The sequence below is a fragment of the Amphiura filiformis genome, chromosome 16 (assembly GCF_039555335.1).
Source record: "Amphiura filiformis chromosome 16, Afil_fr2py, whole genome shotgun sequence".
Lineage (NCBI taxonomy): Eukaryota > Metazoa > Echinodermata > Ophiuroidea > Amphilepidida > Amphiuridae > Amphiura > Amphiura filiformis.
Genome location: NC_092643.1, coordinates 55155701 through 55178504, shown reverse-complemented (window position 1 = coordinate 55178504; position 22804 = coordinate 55155701). Strand labels below are relative to the sequence as shown.

General features: G+C 37.4%; 2 protein-coding genes across 2 annotated transcripts; both read right to left on the bottom strand.

Annotated features, from left to right (window-relative positions):
• Positions 1-318: 318 nt before the first annotated feature.
• Positions 319-9026, bottom strand: LOC140136226 (uncharacterized). Its single transcript, XM_072157947.1, has 2 exons — positions 8909-9026; positions 319-3117 (listed from the first exon to the last, which is right to left on the bottom strand). Exon 2 carries the CDS (start codon positions 3094-3096, stop codon positions 706-708), a length of 2391 nt encoding a protein of 796 aa, XP_072014048.1. The 5' UTR covers positions 3097-3117; positions 8909-9026; the 3' UTR covers positions 319-705.
• Positions 9027-12149: 3123 nt separating this feature from the next.
• LOC140136225 (uncharacterized) lies at positions 12150-22536 on the bottom strand. Its single transcript, XM_072157946.1, has 2 exons — positions 22427-22536; positions 12150-13893 (listed from the first exon to the last, which is right to left on the bottom strand). Exons 1-2 carry the CDS (start codon positions 22438-22440, stop codon positions 12654-12656), a joined length of 1254 nt encoding a protein of 417 aa, XP_072014047.1. The 5' UTR covers positions 22441-22536; the 3' UTR covers positions 12150-12653.
• Positions 22537-22804: the final 268 nt, after the last annotated feature.

The window sequence follows — 22804 nt, the reverse complement described above, 5'->3', positions numbered from 1 at the left end:
AAAATGACATATAACAATTGCGGTATTTGTGCACCTTTTTCCAAAATAAATTGAATGATTTAACATCAAAATTTGGTCCTTTTTTGTACCTTCTAATGGGCAGTTTTAATATATATATGTTCCCTAAAAAGTACCCCATAGGGGACCCCTCAATTAAACTTGGGTCAGGCCCCATTGCGCCCCTCACCCATATTTAAAATCTTCCAGAGCCTACATTGCATGAATAAGTTTGCTTATTTCTACAAGTGAAACTTTGAATCTTTCTCCCATCCTTGTTGAGAACAGCGACAGTGGCGTGCGTAAGGAGGAGGGGGGTGGGGGTGGGGGCGTGTGAACAGGTGGGGAATCGAGTCCAATTCCCCCCACTTTTGGAAACCTGTGCATGCCACTAAACAGGGACACTGGGGCTGGTCCACACTTACAGGGGTCTACAAGTCTCTGATCAGGTTAGAAAAGATACAGGTCAATACTCTTGCAGATGAAATATTCAAGGGTGGAATCTTAAAATTCCTTGGTGTAAATTAATGCATTTTCTTGTTTCTTGGATTTGGCTTATATGACTTACAAATGTACATGTTACCTATGTACATATATATTGTACATTATTATGTATATATTGTACATGAACTTGTACATGCATTTTTGTACACACAAGTGCAAAATATCTAAAAATGTTTTAAAAACAGGTATATCAACTGACTTGTCTCAAAGCAAACTACTGGAATGAGAAACATTGCTCTCAGTAAGAAAGTTGCTCTCCATTGAAAATGAGGTGTGGCTTGAAAGAGTGCTCTCGTTTGCCTCAAGAGGCAACGTCCGTGCTTCCCTGGGCCGGCCTCCACTTGGAAGAGCCTCGTAATAGCCATGTTCTTTCCTCATATGACCAACCATTGTTTGACGTTGTGTGAACATTTTGCCGCAATCTTTACATCGATAAGGTTTTTCTCCCGAGTGAATTCTTTTATGCTTTCTCAGATAATCGCGTCGGACACAGCGATATTCACAACGATCACATCCGTATGGCTTTTCTCCTGTGTGCGTGTACGTATGAGCGGTCAGCTCGTATTTATTTTTGAACGACTTACCACAAGTGTCACACACCCATGGTCTCATGTTCAGATGAACAGTGTTGATGTGCTTATTTTGTTTGGATAAAGTTCCAGAACGCAGACCACAATGCGGACATTTAAATGGCTTTATATCAAAATGGACGCATTGTTCATGTTCTTTCAGTTGTGACATTGTCGACATTCGAGAACCACATATGGTGCACATAAGTTGTTTATCTTTCGGCTTGGGTTTGATTCTACCCTCATGTATTAATTTATGCACATGAAGGCCATGTTTGCTCTTGAAGGTTTTGTCACAGCCTTCATAGTCGCAGGTATGTGGTCTGAGGTGTACATGAGAGTAGCTATGAGTGTCTATGTATTGTCTTTTAGCAAATGCTGCATCACACAGGTTACACTTGTATGGAAGTGTGACTGGACATTCAACATCTGGATGTTTCTCCTTCATATGTTCTAAGAATTTATTAGGGGATCTGAATTCATTTAATACACAATATTTACATTTAAATGGCTTGTCCTTTCTTCTTGGTTTATCCATGAGTGCTACAAGTCGTTCATCCACTCCCTGCGTAAAGTCTTTGATATCCGGCTCTTCCGAATCTTCACACATGTCTAACTGCACATGGTGGTCTAGTTTTGCTTTTTCGCGGAAAACTTGTCCACATCTTTCACAATCAAAATTCAGCCGGTGGATTTTCTTATGAGCTAGTAAACGGCTCGGTGTCGGGCATGTAAAATCGTGGCATTCATCACATTTATACCGGTCTTTCTTTTCATGACTGTGCATCTCATGTGTACGTCTACTGGTTTCGAGACTGAAGCCCCTATCACAGTATTTGCAAAAGAATGTTTTTTCATCAGAGTGAATCAATGAATGGACCTTGAGTTCTTTTTTATTTTGAAACCCGCCTCCGCAAGTCTTACAAAGTTGACGCCTTAACCCCCTATGCAGTTCTAAATGACTCCTCAGAGTGCTTCTTTTCTGAAAAACATATTTGCACTTCATGTACAGACACTTGTATTTCTTACTCGCATTTTTGTGACTAATTTGATGTACATAGTAACCTTTTGCTGTGAAGTTCTCGGCACATTCAAAACATCTGTACGGTTTATCAATAGCGGGCATACCTGTGTGTTTTGATACATGAGCAGCAAAAGTTGCAAGATGTTGGAATTCTGCATTTCGTACCTTGCAAAGATTGCACTTATAGGATTGCTTCTGATTATCTGTGGTGTTCAAAAATTCCAGAAGTCTTGGGTCAACAAATTTAAGATGGTCACTTGTGTCTTTTTCATCTTCTTTTTCATCAACTTCTTCTATGATTTCTGATTCTACAGCTTGAGGATCTTCTTCCATTTGCATCAGCTCCTTGACTTCATCATCAATGTCTTCATCTGAGTCTCTGTTACTTTCAGAAATTACGGAAGCGGAAATACTCGACTCTCCTTGTTCCTTTTGTCCAACTGTTGGTGCAACTGCATTTGAAGTTGATTTGCGAGGAGAAAATCTGATGACTAGCTTTGGAACTTCTTTCTCTTTTTTCATTCGTTCATCCTCCTCACTATTATCATCACTATCATCATCATCACTATCATCATCATCATCATCGTAGGTACTGAAATCGACATCTTCATAAACATCATCGTCATCTGGCTGCGGTTCTTTCTTAATCTCAACTACCTTAGTATTATCGCTATCTATAGTGTTTTTCAAAACAGCTTTTGACTTAATACTAACAGACACAGATTGTTTCCTCTGTGATTTAGTTGACGGCATAGCAACAATATTTTTCTGTTTCATTAAACTTTTCGACCGAGGTCTCCTATGACTCCGGCTGGAATCAGTAAGTTTTTGTTCTTCAATCCAATCCAATGGCCTGCAGCAGATACCACATATGCCTGGCTTTAAACTTTTTTCAGTGAATAACCGCTGGAGGTCTCCTTTCACATCTCGTACCCGTCTGCACCCACAGGTTTCACAAAATACCAACTCTTCAGTCTCTGCTTTTTCTGTGAGATCATCCATTGTGGTTCTTTGTTCAATTGTCTGCAACAGAAAATCAAATAGACACAATTTGTAAATATCATAAATGCAAAAATATAGTATGGTATTTATAGACATATATATCAGTGTTGTAGTCCTCGAGTACTGTCTTTGGCCTCGAGGACTCCTCGAGGACAGGTTTTGAAGTCCTTGGTCCTCGGACATGTAGTCCTTGGCCTCGGATGTGTAGTCCTGGGCCTTGGACCTTAAAGTCCTTGGTCCTCGACAACAAGGACACAACAAGGACAGGCAAAATCATCAAAAATGCAGGCAAATGTTTAAAGAGTGATAGAGTTTTACATAATCTGCTGTTTATCAATTATAACTTTTTAGAGAAAGATGACAAGGATAGCTTTTTATTGTACCTGATTGAAATACAAAAAAGTATATCAATATTTTGGTGCACTCTTAACTATCATCTTTGCTTTTTGCTAAACATGCACATGGATGCCAAATATGTGGTTTATTATTTCTCCACTCGGCCAATATTATTCCTAGAATAGGAATATCGAATAGACACAAATAAATATTTTAGATATTTTAAGAAACTCATTGGAAGCTAATGTTGGACCCGTTTCTATGTATTAACTGTGATCAAATTAATTTGATATATTTTGGTTAATCTCATCAGCTACATTTTGCTGCATTTGATCTTTAAATAAGATAGATGCCCATTTTAGGCTGCATTGTCGCACATATATACCGCATTGTCCGTATAACTGTCTAGCTTTTTGACATCAAAATGGTAGATATGCGGATCAAACACATAAGCGTGTTATATTGTAATCTTCACTACTTATATGGATGCATCTGGTCTAGATAAGCATAAGAAACAAACCGATATAATGAACAAGTTTGAAAATACAACATACTTATGTTTTGTTGGTTGAAACTAGGATAAAGAGCCTATTTTAGGCATGTTTATGTTCTATAAATAGGCTTATGCTGGTTTCATACTTTCTGCCGCTTGCTGCGCTTCATCGTGACGCTTGAATTTTTCTACAAGTGGAGCAGTACACGGCCGAGATGCAGCGGCATGACTCTGAAAGCCAATGTTGCCGCTCTGCACTGCTCCAAAATCGTATTTGGTTCTCATACGTCAGAGCGGCACCGCACCAGGTTGACTTGAATTCAACTTCCAGCGATGCTGCCGCTTGGGCAAAGCGGTAGCTGGAGTGTCGATATATCGGCTTGCCGCTGGTCACCGCTAGCGTTTCTGTCAGGTGCCACTGCGCAGTGAAGCAAAATCATCTTCAGAGCAGCAAAGCGGCAAACGGCAGGAAAGTATGAAACCAGCATTGCCGTGCAGAGTTATTTTTAAAATGTGCACATAAAATTGCCCGATCGGGCGTGGTTTAGTATGGTTTGAAATTATTATAAGTCCTTGGTCCTTGGCCTTGGCCTCGGAGACAAAAGTCCTTGGCCTCGGTGGGTTGTCCTTGGCCTCGGACACCAAGTCCTTGGCCTTGGTCTCGGACACTAAGTCCTTGGCCTTGGCCTCGGACATGAGGTCCTCGACTACAACACTGATATACATGTATATACAATTTGAGCAATGGCGTACTGGACAAAAATTCGAGGGGGGCGGGGCAAAAGTGCATAACTCGGTCAGACTGTCTTTAGGGCCAGAGCCAAAAATGGTCATCACTCAACCTAAAATTTAGAAATTGTCACAGGAGTGAATTTCTCCTCTGGTTTAATAGACTACTAACCAAAGATTATGAATTGGCAAAAAAAAAGTAAAATTTGCCCGTCAATTTCGGACTGCAAGCAATTAAATACACATGTAGCGCCCTCTCGGTGTGGCGGGACGGAATTGTTAAATTTGATGTTACTACATATTTAAAAAGATAGGATTTTTTTTGTTTATGGTACCGGTATTATAAAGGTCTTCTGTATAGACAATTTCAGCACTAAAAAAATGTCAGTGGACTTTGCAAAAATAAAGAAATAAATTAAAATATGTGTAAAATTCCGTCCCGCCACATTTTGAGGTGATTTTTTACGTTCGGAAGGGACGAAAAAAAAAAATCAACTATTATGGTAATAAACATTCCTGAGTACACAAAAATTGAATTCATCAACTTTGCTAGACTCGGAGGCATTTTAACTTCTTCTTTTTCAGGCCTTTTGTGGTAGGATGCCAGCAATAAGGCTAATTTCAGTGTCTGCGGTGTAAAACATCGCCCTGCCACATTTTGAGATGATTTTTTTAAGTTCAGGAAGGGATGAAAATTTTCTTTCTCAGTTTATATTTTGCAGTAATTTTTCATTGGAAGTGAAAGAAAGACAATTTTGTCAGTTTTAAAGTGAATCAATTGCTTTTTTTCTTGATTTTGACATGGTGGACAAAATTCCGTCCCGCCACAATGACATGATTTTTAAAAATTAATGAGCGTACTATAAAGAGGGGGTGAATTTTATAATTCCTTCCATAACAAAAGAAGGATAGTTGAAGTTAATACCAATGTTAGAAACAAATGTTTTATCCCAGTACTTTTAATAAAATACATGAAGTTTATCATTCCGTCCTGCCACATCGATGAATTTATGTTACTGTGGCAACATGTTGATTCTTTGGACTATTTTTCTTGCGTGTGAATGTAGTCTAGAACTTACTTGTTTATATTAAGAACATGAAGAACGCATAAAATAAACAGTCACAGAGCTACAATTTAAATGGTCTATCAAAATTCCGTCCCGCCACAAACGGGAATTTTGGCTCTGGCCCTTTAGAATAGGCTCAGCTTGTGAAATACACCTGGCATTTTTCAGACAGAATATTTGATGATTTCTGTACCTATTGTTGGTTCACCTCAAGTTCGGCAGTGACGTCAATGCTTTTTCGCTGACAAACTGCCCTTGTTCATGTATGCTGTGCACAGCAGCCAGCGAAATACGCAGCTACGTCAACACCGAACTTGAGGCGAACCAGTCATTTTTGCCAATGTATAGTACTAGCAGTTAGTGCTGTAATCGATAAGCTTTCTGGGTATCGATATGTCGGGAGGCAAACATCCGACATGTCGATACTATTATCGATACTCACGCAGTTTGAAACACGGATTTGAGTTTACCAATTTTATTATCAGTAAGTTCCAGAAACAAGTTAACAACAAGTGTATTGAAGCCTAACAGCTAAAACTAAATTGGGAGCGGTAATTTGAGTATTTGACGGTAATTTGAGACCTGATTTGAGATAATCTAAGCATGTGTGCCATGTCGTTTGTGTATCGATACTGACATTGAGTGTTTCGACATGTCGGAAGTCTATGTATTTTCCGACTATCGATACTTACGACAATCGATTACAGCACTACTAGCAGTAGCATGCATCATTGCAAGGTCATGGGTACAGTGGTACATCATGGGTCATGGGTACAGTGCAAACTGCCAAGTGAAGTTTGGCAAAGACCTATCGCACTGGCCATTCTCACATGCTGGCCTACTGCATCGGGTGAAAACATGAAAAAGAACTAGTGGGTTCCTCCTTGTCTGTTTACAAACGGAGAAGTATGGTACATAACAGACCTAATTTTCTTACATGCCGGTCCCAGCCAGTTGTAGTGGATGGAAAGTCATCTGAATGGGTCCCTGTCACCTCTAGAGTCCCACAAGGCACCGTCCTGGGCCCACTGCTCTTCATTTCCTTCATCAATGACCTGCCAGAAGGGATAACATCTAAGCTAAGTCTTTTCGCAGACAAATGTCTGGTGTATAGAACATCTCTAATACAGATGACACTGCTGCCCTACAAGAGGACTTGCCCCTGCTCCATCAATGGTCTACACGTTGGCTAATGAAGTTCAACACCGATAAGTGTCACATCCTAAGATTCACCCTCCGTCGCAATATCATCAGCGCTGATTACCATCTATGAAGGAAGTACACTATCTGCAGTCACGGAGTACCCGTACTTAGGTGTAACCCTGTCCACCAATCTGTCCTGAAAGTCGCACATCAACTGCATTACCGCTCGGGCCCACAGGATGCTAGGTCTTATCCAGCGGAACCTAAGAGGCAGCTCCCAGAAGCTAAAACAACAAGCTTACATCTCCCTAGTACGCCCTCACTTGGAGTATTGGAATCCTTACATCAAGAAAGAAACCACCTCAATTGAAAACATCCAGCGCCGTGCAGCGAGGTTTGTTTTGAGCAACTACCAGCAAAGGGACAGTGTAACATCAATGATCAGCAAACTGAAATGGGACTCCCTTGAGAGAAGAAGACACATCTCCAGTCTACTTCTGCTGTACAAGATTCAAAACCAGCAGATTGCCATCAACGCACAGCACTACCTGACCCCAATGCCACCTAGCAGCACAAGATCCTTCTCTACAAAAACTCGGTACTTTTCCCGGACAGTAATCTGGTGGAACGCCCTCCCAGTGCAGTGGATGTGATAGCCTCACCTACATGTACCTTTGAGGCTTTCAAGGGAGCTGTTGTTACATCTCGCCCTTAATTGGTGGTCCATGTTTTTACTTGCACTCTGTATTATGCACCAACACGTCTGGCACTGCACATGCGCATCTATTGGCATGAAATCCAGACTTATGGACTCTGCCAATTACTGAAGTAGAAGTAGAAGTATCAAAACTGTTGCAGTTACCAAACACTCAAGTATCAGAAGGATAGTCCACAATCGAATGATTCACGTTGCATGATAGGGGATTAAAAAGCTGTGAAATGTTTGTGCTTCTTTTGCCCAGTTTACCTTTTAGAAACCCAAATTAAAAAATATATCGGTACAATTACCGAATAGGGTGGAACTTGCTAGACTTGAATTCAGTCCTCGTTTACGGAGTTTAGGGCTTGGGTTTAGTCACTCGCAAACCACTCTTTTGTGTCAAATAACATAAAAAATATGTCACGATGAAAACTTACCTAAGTACGTAAGAGCTCAAAAACCACTCCCTTTTTTCTTTTACACCAATATTACCTGACTTTGATACTATTCATTCAAATTGCGCATGTTACGTGCTCTAGTCTGAAAAAAAATACCCTTTTTACATGAATTTTTACAGTGGCCCCTCGGATATAAAGGGGAAACTTACCGTACTCAATGTGGGAATCACAAAACATGTCATAATAAAATAAATACGGTATACCTCTGGTATGTCTGGTGAAAGAAATACAAAACAAATTGGCGTTTTTCTATGCAGAGAAAATTGACTGGAACTAAAAGTATAAACCAATACTAGCAATTTAGCGAGGGTGTCCCCTTTGACAGACGTGAGAAATGGGTAAGTGCACTTGATGGAACAACCCCCAGGGCCTCACTTCATTGTGACCTGTGCTGTACACCATATATCTGCGATAATCAACTTTTGAAAACCACCCTAAACGAGGATTTAACCCTTGGCTAAAAGTTGGCGATACCCTAAACAGGTAACACGTGCCTGTTTTCACACCCTAAACAGGGCTTTTATTCCTGGCATCAAATTTCATTTCAACGTATTAGCAATTGAAATTTTGCTACCCTTTTTTTTCCAATTTTTCATCATTTTGACACCCAAACACGATACGCGCGTATCGTGTCTACCCACGAAAAACTACCCTTTTACACGTTTTATTATCGCGGATGGTGTACAGGCCACAATGGGAGTGACCCCCTCGGGGAACAACCCCGACCAAGAGAATATGCATAGTATGGTATATTTGTGTAGTGCTAAGTTAAGTACTAAACAATCATGGTAATTGTTAGTAAATCACACAAATAATAATGTTTGTTTACATTCATGACATTACTTTCTTTCCACACATTTCACATATTCTTGTACTCATTTCTTACCTTCAAATATTCTTTAAAAGGATTTTATGCTCTTTGAGTGTTAAAAGTATCACTGAGATGACAAAAGCGATGATCTTATGGACCAATTTTCAGAGATTCTGTCCAAATTGACATCAACATCGGCTATTTCAAGCTCGTCACCATTCTAGTGCCCTCGCTTTGCACAAGCCAGCGGGGTCAGTTCATAGCTGATGTCATTTGCAGCCTGATTAATTGCGAACATTATTTAATTTTAGACTTCATCAATGGTTTAAAATACATCGCCATATTGCACATAATAATAATAATAATAAAAAGGGTAAATATTATTTACCAAGGTTGCCCGGCTAGCTCCGAGGATCTGGGACTGCTGGTAAGTTCCTTCGGTGAAAGCCTCTTTCCAATTCCGTGAGTGCTACTAGCTGCTACTATAGGCTATACGGTATCATAGTGAAGTGTCATTGTATTATATTGCATTCAATAATATTATTATACGCCTTTACTGTTACTGTCACCAGGGAAGTGCAAACCATTTAGCATTTTGATGTAATAAATATCAATACTAATTTCGAGTTCAACTGAATGTGTTCATGATATATTTTACCAAAAATCGCTATGGCATAGTCTAGCGAATGATTGGATAGTGGTGCAACAGATCTTTGTAATTGCCGGGATTCTAGAATTCTGACGGGTTTCAGAATTCAATTTCGACAGCTGGGGGCATATCAACAAGTTCGAATTATTTTGTAACGTCGGGTTATTTTCTTAATCAACGTTTAAGGGATCTGGAATGAGCGTTTCGGCATGCGGCAGTATTTTTTGTGGGACATGAGAGCTCATCAGACATATCGAATTGCATTCTGAATACGAAGAATGTCTTTCTGATATCAAATATTTTTCATTTTTTGAAATTCACGATTATTCAAATTTGATATTTTTCACATTTTTGATAAATAACAGTCCTCGAAGTAAATTTTATAAATCGAATGACATATTCTTAAAGTGTATGTAGCTGGGAGGAAAAGCCGACGATCAATTGAAAATTTTGACCTTTCATATTGAAGATTAGCATTTCTTTGCCATAAAATGTTAGCTTTTACTGTCAGATATATCCCATTTTATTTTTGAGCCGAACTACGGCAAAGCAAAGAAAATTGGAATTTACTACCAGCGCACATGTCGCCAGTACGTACCACCCCTTCGGTCATGTTATGGTACGACCCTTTGTTGTGTATATCACCGTCCCGCACACCGTGTACGTACTGTGTGTTATGAACATCGTGTATGCGTTCGACTAATAATTCCATCGTAATAATAAAGAGATTTTAGAGTCTTGATTTTTGCAGGGCATATTGGTTTAATAAAGTACAATTTAATCTTGTAAAAAAAGAATTTGAAAATTCAGTGAGGGCGTCCTCCTCAGCAAATGTTATAAAATGGCTTTAAAGCGATATTCTGAAGGAGGAAAATCAGGGAAAACCCCGATTTAGTTGCATTAGTAGAGGCGCACTGAGGGTTACAGGATGGTGGGGTGGGAGAGGGGCGGCCTTCCCAGCAATCTGGACGTGTCCCCTAGTGCCGTACGGGTATATATAGGCCTACAACTGCCGCCTACAGTTTTATAATGTAGAGGGGAGGGGAAGTATACTGGAATTTAGTAGCTTTTAGTAAATTGTCGTTTGTATGGTGTTAATATCATTTTATTCAATGTTGATGAATGAATGAACTTGAATAAAAGAATGAATAAAGAAAACAAAGTAAAACAAGAAACGATTTCGTATGAACGTATGTTGAACATGTTTTACAATGCTTCTGATGTTTTAGTCACCATGTAGAATACCCCTTAAAATCACTTTTCGATATCATCCATAACCTAAATGTATTGAAATCCCTCACATAATACGTTATTTAACGCCTATCTTACTCGCTCACCCGCGTGAGTGTAATTATGAGCAACCAGCGCGCTATTTCTTTAAATGAAAAATGAAACATAAACCTTATTTATTTACTGCTCTATAACCGACACCTACTGTAAAACGTATTATCATCAATCCAAACGCATGTTGCGATAAGCAAAACTAATTTTAGGCATCATAGCCAAACACTATTCAAGGAAGTGTCTAAGAATGTACAATATAATTATAATCGGTATATTATTAACAGTCTATATACATGTTTATGTACCGGTACTATAAGTCCTCTATGTATACATGGTATATAGGACCCAGTATGAACAATTACGATTGTAACCGGGAACTTATTTATTGATAAAAATGATAAAATTGAGCTGTGATCACCAGCAGTGGTCAGATAGTAAATCATTCATATGATGATCACGTTGCAATTTGCATAGTAACAATATACATTTTATAAATGATTATTATATTACCCGTATACCGTAAAACCTCGTCTACAAGCATATAATTATAGTGTTTTTGATGAAAGCTAAGTTCATACAAAACTAGCGTGCATATGCCAATACAAAAGATCGGTCTTTCAATAATACTTGTTCGCATATGCTTGGATCTGCCATTTATTTGCTCAAATTCCAGATTGGCACCTGGATTAATTTAGTTTTCATCAGAAGCACTCTATATGCTTGTAGACGAGGTTTTACGGTATTACAGTGTCTGTAAATTCATACATTCCATAACTTGCAGGGGAAACATAATTGTTTCATAAGCTACCTCTTGTTTTTTCACAATATGAGGATGAGGAGTTTTAGAAGGACCATCGGCTGTTCCATCAGACGTGTCCGGGGGAATATTTAAAGTAGCCATGACAGTTTCATCCGATGGTGCCAATGATTTTTTGGGTTTTTCTTTATATGTTGAGTATGTAGAATGAACTTTCTTCACGTGATTATTAAGGGTGTTTTTTTGCATAAATGTTCTCTTACACAGTTCACATCTGTAAGGATGTTCTCCTGTGTGTATCCGGATATGCTTCTTCAGATAGTCGCGACGAGTACAACGATACTCGCACAGATGACAAGCGAAAGGGCGTTCACCCGTGTGTGAGTAATTATGAGTAACCAGATCACTCTTTTCTTTAAATGACTTTCCACAGACTTCACACACATGAGGTCTTTCATTGAGATGTCTTATTCTTTCATGGTCGTTCCTTTTCCCTTTAAAAAGAAAACCTTTATCACAGTACGTGCATTTGTATGGTCGGGGTTTACTTTTACAATGTACAGCCTCGATGTGATATTTAAGTTGCGGACTTGACAACAAGCCTGCTCCACAGATATGGCATATGTATGTCCGTCTGTCACCATCACATCTGTGAGTATCTTTGTGCTTTTTCAATGTACATGACCATTTGAAACCTCTGTTACAGCCATCATAATCGCACATATATGGCATGAGAAGCAAGTGTGTTGTATTGTTATGGTTTACCATTGTGTTATACTTTTTAAATTTCACATCACACTGACCACAAGTGTATGCATGTGTCACATGGCACTCAATTTCTGGGTGCTTATATTTCACATGTTTCAAAAATACAGACGCAATGTTGAATTCGCTCATTGCACATTGTTTACACCTGAAAGGTTTGCTCATTGTTCTTGGCTTATCCATGAGCGCCACGAGTCGTGGATCCACGAATTTTGTTGCATCTTCCCAGTCAATGTCAACAGGGGCGCTACATGTGTTTAAGTCAGCATGCCGGTCAAGCGTAATTTGATCTGTAAAACATTCTCTACATTTGCTGCAAACGAAATCGGTTTTCAATTCTGTATTGTGGGATTCTTTGTGTCTCTTTAGTTTATATTGCGACAGACATGTAAAGCCACACTCCTCACATTCAAGATGCTCCCGATTCTCATGAACTCTTCTCTCATGTCGTCTCGCTTTAAATCTGCTAGGAAGGGCTTCTTACAATACCTGCAAAGAAGTTGCTTTGCTCCTTTAGCATGGTCTCGTTGATGATGTACGGTCAGATCTGTCTTTCTCATATAACCTGCACCACATACCTTGCAACAATTACGTTTGACACCTTTGTGTACATCCAAATGGCTTTGAAAAATGTTCCTCTCCTTGAATGTGAAATTACACCCTTTGTAGGTACACTGCTGAGGAGCCTTAAATTTGATATGGCCACTTCTATGCTGCTTGAAACCCTTCGTAGCGCAATTCTTCCCACAATCTGAGCACTTCAGTGGCTTCGCCATTGGCCCTTTATTCGTGTGGTCTGACACATGGTTAGCAAATGATCCAATAGTAACGAAAGTTGCATTGCAAACCTTGCATTTCAGAGGTCTTTTTGGATCATCTGAAGGCAATGTCATTTCCACAAGTTCTGGATCAAGAAACTTGATGAGACTTTGATCTGTTTCTTCCAGTACTGTTGATGATGCCATCAATTCAGGATCTTCTTTCATTTGCATCAATTGTTTGACTTCATCGTCAATGTCCTCATCTAGCTCACTCTCCATGGCATCTTGTACCTCATTGTCAGTGTCCTCAGAATTTGACTCCGAATCAGATTCATCTTCGGTTGAGAATTCATCATCCTGAGGATTGGTATATTTTCTATTTGTTATTGCACCTGTTCTTAACCTTGTTACCCTGGAACGTTTGTCGTTTACAATATTTACAGGTTTTTCTTGCCTGGTTTTTTTTGCAGTTGTGGAAGTTGTTTTTCTACGACGTTTGGTGACTTTTATTGTTTCTATTTTCTTCTTTTTTACAACACGTCTATTTGATTCTAGCCTCAAATCGTCATTCTCACCGTAGATATCTTCACATACACCACAATCCTCACCATCACTGTTATCACTTTGTTCTTTCTTACCAGATTGTTCACACTTCTTTATGTTAGTTTTAGTGTCATTATTAGGTTCCACTTGCTTCTGACAAATACCACACATGTTTGGCAATTGCAAGTATTTTTCTGCAAAGAGTTTTTGGAGTTCTTTTTCGACATCACAGACTCGTTGCAAACCACATGTTCTGCAAAACAACAGCGGGCTGTCCTTGATAGATGACTCCATTGTATGTCTGCAAAAGAATAATTGAGCAAATTGAAAAAAAAAAAACAAGAAAAAATATTATTATTTAATATTAACTCGTACTCCTATATCAGAAATGAGACCAGTTTGAACTTTGTGGCATGTTGTGTTTAAGATATATGCGATACTAGTAATTAAAAAAAATACACACAACAAATTAATCTTTTGTATTTTGTTTTTGTAAAACACGCAGTTTTAAGAATTACTTCTAATAAATCTCAAAGTGTTAAGGGAAGGGGTATGATGATTTATACTTAAAGTGTATGTAGGTGGGATGAAAAGCCGACGATCAAATGAAAATTTTAACTTTCGTATTGAAGATATGGATTTTTTTTCCAAAAAAAAAAAAAAAAAAAAAAAAAAAAAAAAAATAGGTCTTTTTGGGAAATACATACACTTTAAGAATATATCATTAGATTTATAAAATTTATTTCGAGGACCGTTATATATCAAAAATTTGAAAAATATCAAATTTTCATAATTTGTCATATAATTTGTATTATATCGTGAATTTCAAAAAATGAAAATTATTTGATATCAGTGTCACGTCAGAACTCGCATTTTTTTAAAAATATATTATTTCTGTAAATGTCCAGCGCCGTCTGATTCACTTGATCATTAAGTTTTCAGGCATAGCGCCACACGCGGCCAATATTTTCGTATTTCTTTTGTAAGTTAATCGGACCACCTGGATTTATACCGGGATTTTTAAATCACAATGGAAGTATTGTGACCCGATTTTAACGTGCGCATTGGAAGAGCGTTTTCATTTACTTTCGATATAATTTCTGCGGTGTAAAGTCGTGGGTTCATCGCCACCGCCTTGGTGGTTCACCTTTATTAATGGGCGCGGTCACAGTACCTCTGTGAAATTAATTACTCAGTTGGCAATTGCATGCGTAGTATGAGCAATTGAGGTCAATTATGTATTTGACGATGAGTAAAATTTCCTGGTTTTGAGGTTAGACCGGCGCGGGTATTTAGAGACACTTGAGACTGTGATGGCAGTCCTGGACGTGGGTGTTCTCAAGAGACTACCAGAGCGATGCATGTAACGCCGCATAAACTATATCTGAAGTCAACGTAAGTAAAATATATTGTTTTGTATATGTAATTAATTTGGGCCTAATTATGGCGAAATATTTAATTTGGAAATTTGGAAAGTTTCTTTTAGCATGTTTGATCTCAAACGTTTGTGTTGGAAAATTTTAACCAATTTTTGGAAAGGTAATTATTTGATTCATCAATTTACCAATTCTTGAACTTGAAAGAATTTCCCACGTTTAAAGAAATGAATGGCTGGGAATGTCCAAAATGTGGGTTGGAAGAAAAATTCAGCTAAAGAAATTGTAATTGAATGAATTAGAAAAAAACGGTTTTGTGAGAATAGTTCTTCCCGTAAAATGTTGGGAGTCTATAATATCGTTGCTGTGTTTATATTATTGTTTGTATTATTTGTATATATGTAGGCCCTAATTTACAATCGTGAAATGAGAATTTACGACATTGAGAAATATTTATATAATTTCGGTGGATTGCGAAAGCAACTGTTTTGGAAAGAAAATGTATTGTTGTGCAAATAAGGAAACAAAAGAGATGCACCTGTATGCAAATTAGATGACGTCAGTGCCACGCCCTTGTTAATTAAATGGGGTTTAAAAGTGGTCGTGTGCATCAATTTAAAATGAAAGTGCGTATTTTATTGTTTTGATATTTTGTATTAAAAATCTATTCAACTTGCGCACGTATTTTCAAATTTTGGGTTGTTTGTTTGTTTATATTCCAGTCCATATTTTCATTTGAGGAACTGGATGGGTTAAGGGGTTTTCACCATATTTTCGTTTGCTACTGGTTACCAACGACTGGAATCACTTTCACCACTTGAACTTCACCTCGCACACAACTTCCGTCAACAACAACGACCCGATCTGCAATTGGATAGAACATCATTTTCTACCGGTTTATGAACTTTCGCGATCAGCGTTTGGCATTTTTACATCGTCATTTACGCATGAACTTATCGCGAATACATTATCGGTACCAATTCTTCGGATCAGCTTCAATTGAACGGCCGTGGGTTTGTGTATACTTTTGTGAGGTTGTGTATTATTAACAGGTTTATACATATTAATTTTGATATTTCAAAACACAGCTAAATTGCAAGAAACTTGGATTATAAATCGGTCAAATCAATTTATATTAAATTTTGGAATTTCACTTTCAACATGGCGCTTGGTTGAAGCGAACATTGATTGACCGTTACGTTTTGGAAACCACTTTTTTTTTTTTTTTTCACTTGGACTTTATTGACATTTATTGTTGATCCTTATTATTATTATTAAATTCAAATCTGAGTGGATGATTTTCAAATTCAAATCCAAATAGAATACTATTGTGTCATATACTTAATATAACCACTGGTGTTATAGAAATAGATTATAATATTTTTGTACTCGAATTAATTGTATTGGAGTTGGAATCAGGTTAAAGAAAAAAATAAATCTGATACATTTATTTATGATAGATTACGTATATACTTTGTCTGGAGTACTCATTGTATAGATCTAGTGTCTACCGCATCCCAATAACTTGCTTTTGTTTCAGTAATCCGGTCATTGTGATCTCCAATTCGGGTTTTGGTCACAATCAGAAAGACATGCTTCGTATTCAGAATGCGATTCGATACGTCTGAGGTGCTCTCATGTCCCACAAAAAAATACGCCATAAACGCTCATTCTAGATCCCTTAAGGGCTGGGGTATGAACGTTTGGACAGTATTTATTTTGGGACATTAGAGCACATCAGATATATCGAATTGCATTCTGAATACGAAGAATGTCATTCTGATATCAAATAATTTTGAATTTTTGAAATTCGCAATTTAATACACATTTTATGGCAAATCATTAAAAATTGATATTTTTGATATTTAACAGTACTTGAAGTAAACTTTATAAATCTGATGAGTTATACTTAAAGTGTATGTAGGTGGGTTGAAAAGCCGACGATCAATTGAACATTTTGACCTTTCGTATTGAAGATATGGATTTTTTTTCCCAAAACACCAAAAAAAAAATAAGGTCTTTTGGGAAAAAATCCATATCTTCAATATGAAAGGTCAAAATTTTCAATTGACCGTCGGCTTTTGCTCCCAGCTACATGCACTTTAAGAATATACCATTAGATTTATATAATTTACTTCGAGGACTGTTATATATCAAAAATTCGAAAAATATCAAATTTTTATAATTTGTCATAAAATTTGTATTATATTGTGATTTTCAAAAAATGAAAATTATTTGATATCAGAAAGACATACTTCGTATTCAGAATACAATTCAGAATACAAACGCAATAAACGCTCATTTTAGATCCCTTAAGGGATCCAAAATGGCGTTTGTATGTATCGACAATATTTTTGTGGGACATGAGAGCACCTCAGACCTATCGAATTGCATTCTGAATCTGAAGCATGTCTTTCTGATATCAAATAATTTTCATTTGTTAAAAATCACAATATAATACAAATTTTATGACAAATTATAAAAATTTGATATTTTTCAAATTTTTGATATATAACAGTCCTAAAGTAAATTATATAAATCTAATGATATATTCTTAAAGTGTATGTAGCAGGGAGGAAAAGCCGACGATCAATTGAAAATTTTGACCTTTCATATTGAAGATATGGATTTTTTCCCAAAAGACCTAATTTTTTTTTGGTGTTTTGGGAAAAAATCCATATCTTCAATACGAAAGGTCAAAATTTTCAATTGATCGTCGGCTTTTCATCCCACCTACATACACTTTAATTATAAATCATCAGATTTATAAAGTTTACTTCAAGTACTGTTAAATATCAAAAATATCAATTTTAATGATTTGCCATAAAATGTGTATTAAATTGCGAATTTCAAAAATCAAAATTATTTGATATCAGAATGACATTCTTCGTATTCAGAATGCAATTCGATATGTCTGATGTGCTCTAATGTCCCAAAATAAATACTGTCCAAACGTTCATACCCCAGCCCTTAAAGCAAGAGATAATTTGTATTCCTTTTGCTTTGTAATGTTACTTTGACTTTAGTGCAAAATCTTGTCTGACTAACTCGTCGGCTTGCCCCCCCCATTTTACCCGGCTAATAATTATATTGCACAACCCCAGCTAAAATACTAGCCTGTGAATATGCTCTTTCAGTTTCCCACACGTTTGAATGGCAATTGTTTTGCATACTTTCCACAAGTTTGGGGAGCACATTTTCTTCAAAAACTTGGGGTCATCCGGACATTGATGGATAGAATGGAGAACATAGTTACAGAGATAAGAAAGAGGTAGAGAATAAGATCAGGACAGCGCTTAGAGAATGTGGTTACTCCAAATGGTCGTTGGTTAGAGTGAAGCAGCAAATGAATGACAAACAACCGAAAGGTAGACAGAAAAAGAAGAAGACTTGAAGACTTGGCGGAGAAACTACAAAGTATCTTCAGGAAACATAATATTTCCACAGCCATGAGACCCACCAACACTCTGAAAAGTCTGCTGGTCCACCCGAAGGAAGGAGATTGAGCAGACAAGTGAGGTGGTATAATATTCCTTGCAAAGGATGCGACAAGTCTTATGTAGGGGAGACTGGGCGACAGTTTGGTACAAGGCTAAAAGAGCATAAAAAGGACTCTGAAACTATTGCAGAAAGAAAATTCACGAGAGCAAACAGAAAAGAATCCACCTCAGAACAGCACAAATCAGCCATTACAGACTACATAGCACAAGAAAACCATATCAATATATCATAGAATGGGAAGGGGCAACCTGGGGAAACAAGCCGTTTAACGGGAAAAGCAGTGGACCAATTCACTTGTGAAGCCATCAGCCCTGATGGCGAAAGTTTAAGTCGTGAGTACTCATTTAATGGATTTGTCAAGCTAAAAAGTTTGAATTATTTTTCTTCAATATTTTCATAATTTTGACAAGTTGACATCGAATGTTCTATTCTATTGTATAGTGTTTGGCAATAATGTCTTTTCCATACGTCCAAAGTTGATCGCAATTTCGCAAAGATCGTATATTTTTATCCCTGATTCGAATTCTGCAAACCTTGCAGAATTCGACAGTCCAGAATTTTGACTGTAGCAGTAAAGTCGATAAAGCCTTTTTGAACACTAAAATGCATTCGATCCTTAAGTTAGCTTTGCTCCAAAGCCGACCTATTTTCCATGCAATTGAAAGAAAAAATGAAAAACCATGCCATATGCCCTCTGACACTATAGTAAAGACCAGCTGTAGGTCGGCTGGCGCCTCGGTGAGTGGACTTGAGCGGTTGATGGGTGGGGTAGACCCAGACCAGTATCTGTGGTGTGGGTAGACAGTTATACTGCATAGTGGCCCTACTTGTTGGTGACAGGGAAGTGCTGGTTGGTGACTTACGTAGCTTGCCAAGTTATACAATGTAGTGCAGCTTGCCTTCGGCCTTCGGCAAGCTCTGTACTAGGAGTGGTATTAATTTTTTACAGAATGGTCTAAACCAGGCAAGGATTGGCCTTACATTTTCTTTACTTTACTAGCCCGGTTTACTAGTCACTTGCTTGGGTTTATTTTACTCAGGGATCATGGATCTTCTAAGGTACTGCGAGGGCTCTGATCAAGAGTTTGTTTCAACTGAGTCTTTAATTAGCAAGCAAAATGAGGTGGGTACCAAATTTTATATTATAATATTACATTGCATGATTGATAACATTCTAAAGAAATTGTTCAAATCTCTGACCTGCACAAATTGTTAAGACTGTATATTTCCCATTGACATACAAAATGAAAATGTTGCGAGCTCGGGGGCACTTAACACAAATGACCATACGGTTATATTCCCGGAAAGACCCACCCCCTTTTTAGGATTTTGTAGCTTCGAAAGACTCCCTACATTGACCAAAATAGAGCTCCAAAAGACCATTGATTTTGATAATCTCAGCTCTAAAAGACCACAAAATTGCTCATTCCTTGTATTTCTGGTTCTTAGGCGATTTTCAAACAAAATGCCAAGAAAGACCCTTGATTTTGACTGTTTGCAGCTCCAAAAGTCCCCCCTTTTACCGGTACGCCGTTAGCTCCCAAAGACCCATCACCACCTCAAAATTCGGGGAACATACCCACCAAAATTTTTAGATGTGCCCCCCTCTCCCCCCGGGTTGTGAGCCAGTCCTAATAATAATATGCATTTAGGCTAGTATAATTATGTACGGCGTAGCATACATGTATATATTATAATACAGGATGTCCCAGAATGATATATACCGGGAAAGTTGAATTTTTCTAGGTATGAAGAGCATCACTATTGGTAGTATTGTTTTAATTTCTAAGATCTACATATATTTAACTTTCTTAGAAACTTTAGATTTTAGAAATTGGACGTTTCTAATAGAAGTTACAGGATATTGCGTAGAAATGGTGAATTCCAAGTTTTGACAAAACAACCTATTTTGAAAACCTGTAAAATTACTAACCGTTCAGCGCAAAGTTATTTGGAAAATGTTTTGCAGGTATATTAGTTGCATCCTGTTCTTACTTCTACTAAAAATTTGATATCTAACGATTATTTATGATGTTACGAAGCAATCCTTGTATGGAATAAAGGATTTGTTATGCTTGAGTGACCTTATACTATGCTTTATTTGGCAGTGGTTTTGAAGACAATTATTGCGATGTGTGAGTTTCATCATTTGAAAGAGATAGATTTGTTATAAAAGTATAGAGAAGATTCGTCCTTAGTGTCACAGCATGTATTTATATACACAGTAATATTAGGAAACCCACAGCTACGTAACGGAGAAGCTTCAAAATTGATGCGAAGGATCCTTGAGGAAGTTATATCCTCTGTAATAATGAAGTTTTTGGGTAAATTTTGTTGTCAAAATCGCATAAAAACTATGATTTTCAACTAAATATCTGAAGTCATATATTGAAATGTTTCATTTATACATGTAAATCTCATGAATTATTCAGCGTTGTATCTGGGTCAATTCAAATTTGATGTATTTCCTATAAAAGAATGTAGGATTTCTCCAGTATATTGCAGAGTACGGCTGGACAATGGTGATAAAGGATCCATGTGTTATGATGCCTTTGCACTGTAAGTTACACACACCGTTTTCATATATTTTCAGTAATATCAATGTCACGCCAAAACGAATCAAGCTATTTATATGAAAGTCACAGAATAAGTAGGAGACATGTCTGTTATTGTAGGCCTATTGCACTTATTAAAATTGGATACACTGTTGACTATCTATTTTAAATATTTTTTCAAACACGGTATAAATCATTCTGGGACACCTTGTAGGACTGGTACGTAGCGAGTCTAGCTAAATTATACATGGATAACATTAAGGGATCTAAAATGAGCGTTTATTGCGTTTCGATAGTATATATTTTTTGTGGCACATGAGAGCACCTCAGACCTATCGATTGTATTCTGAATCTGAAGCATGTCTTTCTGATATCAAATAATTTTCATTTTTGAAAATCACAATATAATACAAATTTTATGACAAATTATAAAAATTTGATATTTTTCGAATTTTTGATATATAACAGTCCTCGAAAGTAAATTATATAAATCTAATGATATATTCTTAAAGTGTATGTAGCAGGAGGAAAAGCCGACGGTCAATTGAAAATTTTGACCTTTCATATTGAAGATATGGATTTTTTCCCAAAAGACCTAATTTTTTTGGTGTTTTTGGAAAAAAAATCCATATCTTCAATACGAAAGGTCAAAATTTTCAATTGATCGTCGGCTTTTCAACCCACCTACATACACTTTAAGTATAAATCATCAGATTTATAAAGTTTACTTCAAGTACTGTTAAATATCAAAAATATCAATTTTAATGATTTGCCATAAAATGTGTATTAAATTGCAATTTCAAAAATTCAAAATTATTTGATATCAGAATGACATTCTTCGTATTCAGAATGCAATTCGATATATCTGATGTGCTCTAATGTCCCAAAATAAATACTGTCCAAACGTTCATACCCCAGCCCTTAAGTTAACAAGCACGATAAATGTCATGGCTGGGTTTGAGGTTGACACATATGAGTCTCATATGTGTCAACCTCAAATCGTGCGCATTATAATCGTACTTTTTGTACTGTCAACCGCTGTACATGCATGTTGCATTATATGTTTGTTTGTTTGTTTGTTTAAACAGTCGCTCCGTGAGGAGACACGCTTGGGTCCTGATGGGATCAGGCTCAAACAAAATGCTCAAGCCAGGCTAAAAAGCTATTATAAGCATGCTGGCCTGTATGTAAAGAGAAGTGAGAAAAAGATTTGAAGACAAAGAACAAGGAAAAGAAGGCCACTCCCAACAATCAAGTTAACAATTTTACTGTCATGTCAGCCTTTGGGTCAAGAGAAAGGAAGTGCTGAATCCAATCTCAACTGCCACTGAGAGGCTAATCATCATGATGCATATCAAGTTATCTGTTATCATCTAGGCCTACTATTGTGCTCAATTCCTACCTTTCAGTGTTCATCGAAAGGAAGCGTTGAAATGTAGTTCATGGACGCCGAAATAGTTGATTTATGCACCCATTTTCTGAATTCTTCGAAGGTAAACAATGCAATATGACCGTCCCCTGCCGTTATTTGAAGCTCGTCACCACTCTAGTGCCCTCGCCTCGCTTTGCTAAAAAAATTGAGCAAATAAACCCCGTGTCGGTTTATTTTTGGGGATGGGGGGGGAGTTGTCATTTGTTTGTTTGTTTACACAGGTTGGTCCATGAGGGACACATGCTAATCCATGGAAAACCATGGACCATTCCAGGCAAGCCCATACAAATGCACAAGCCTGGATAGCCAGTGCAGGCTAATAAATATGAATGCTGGCCTAGATAGCTT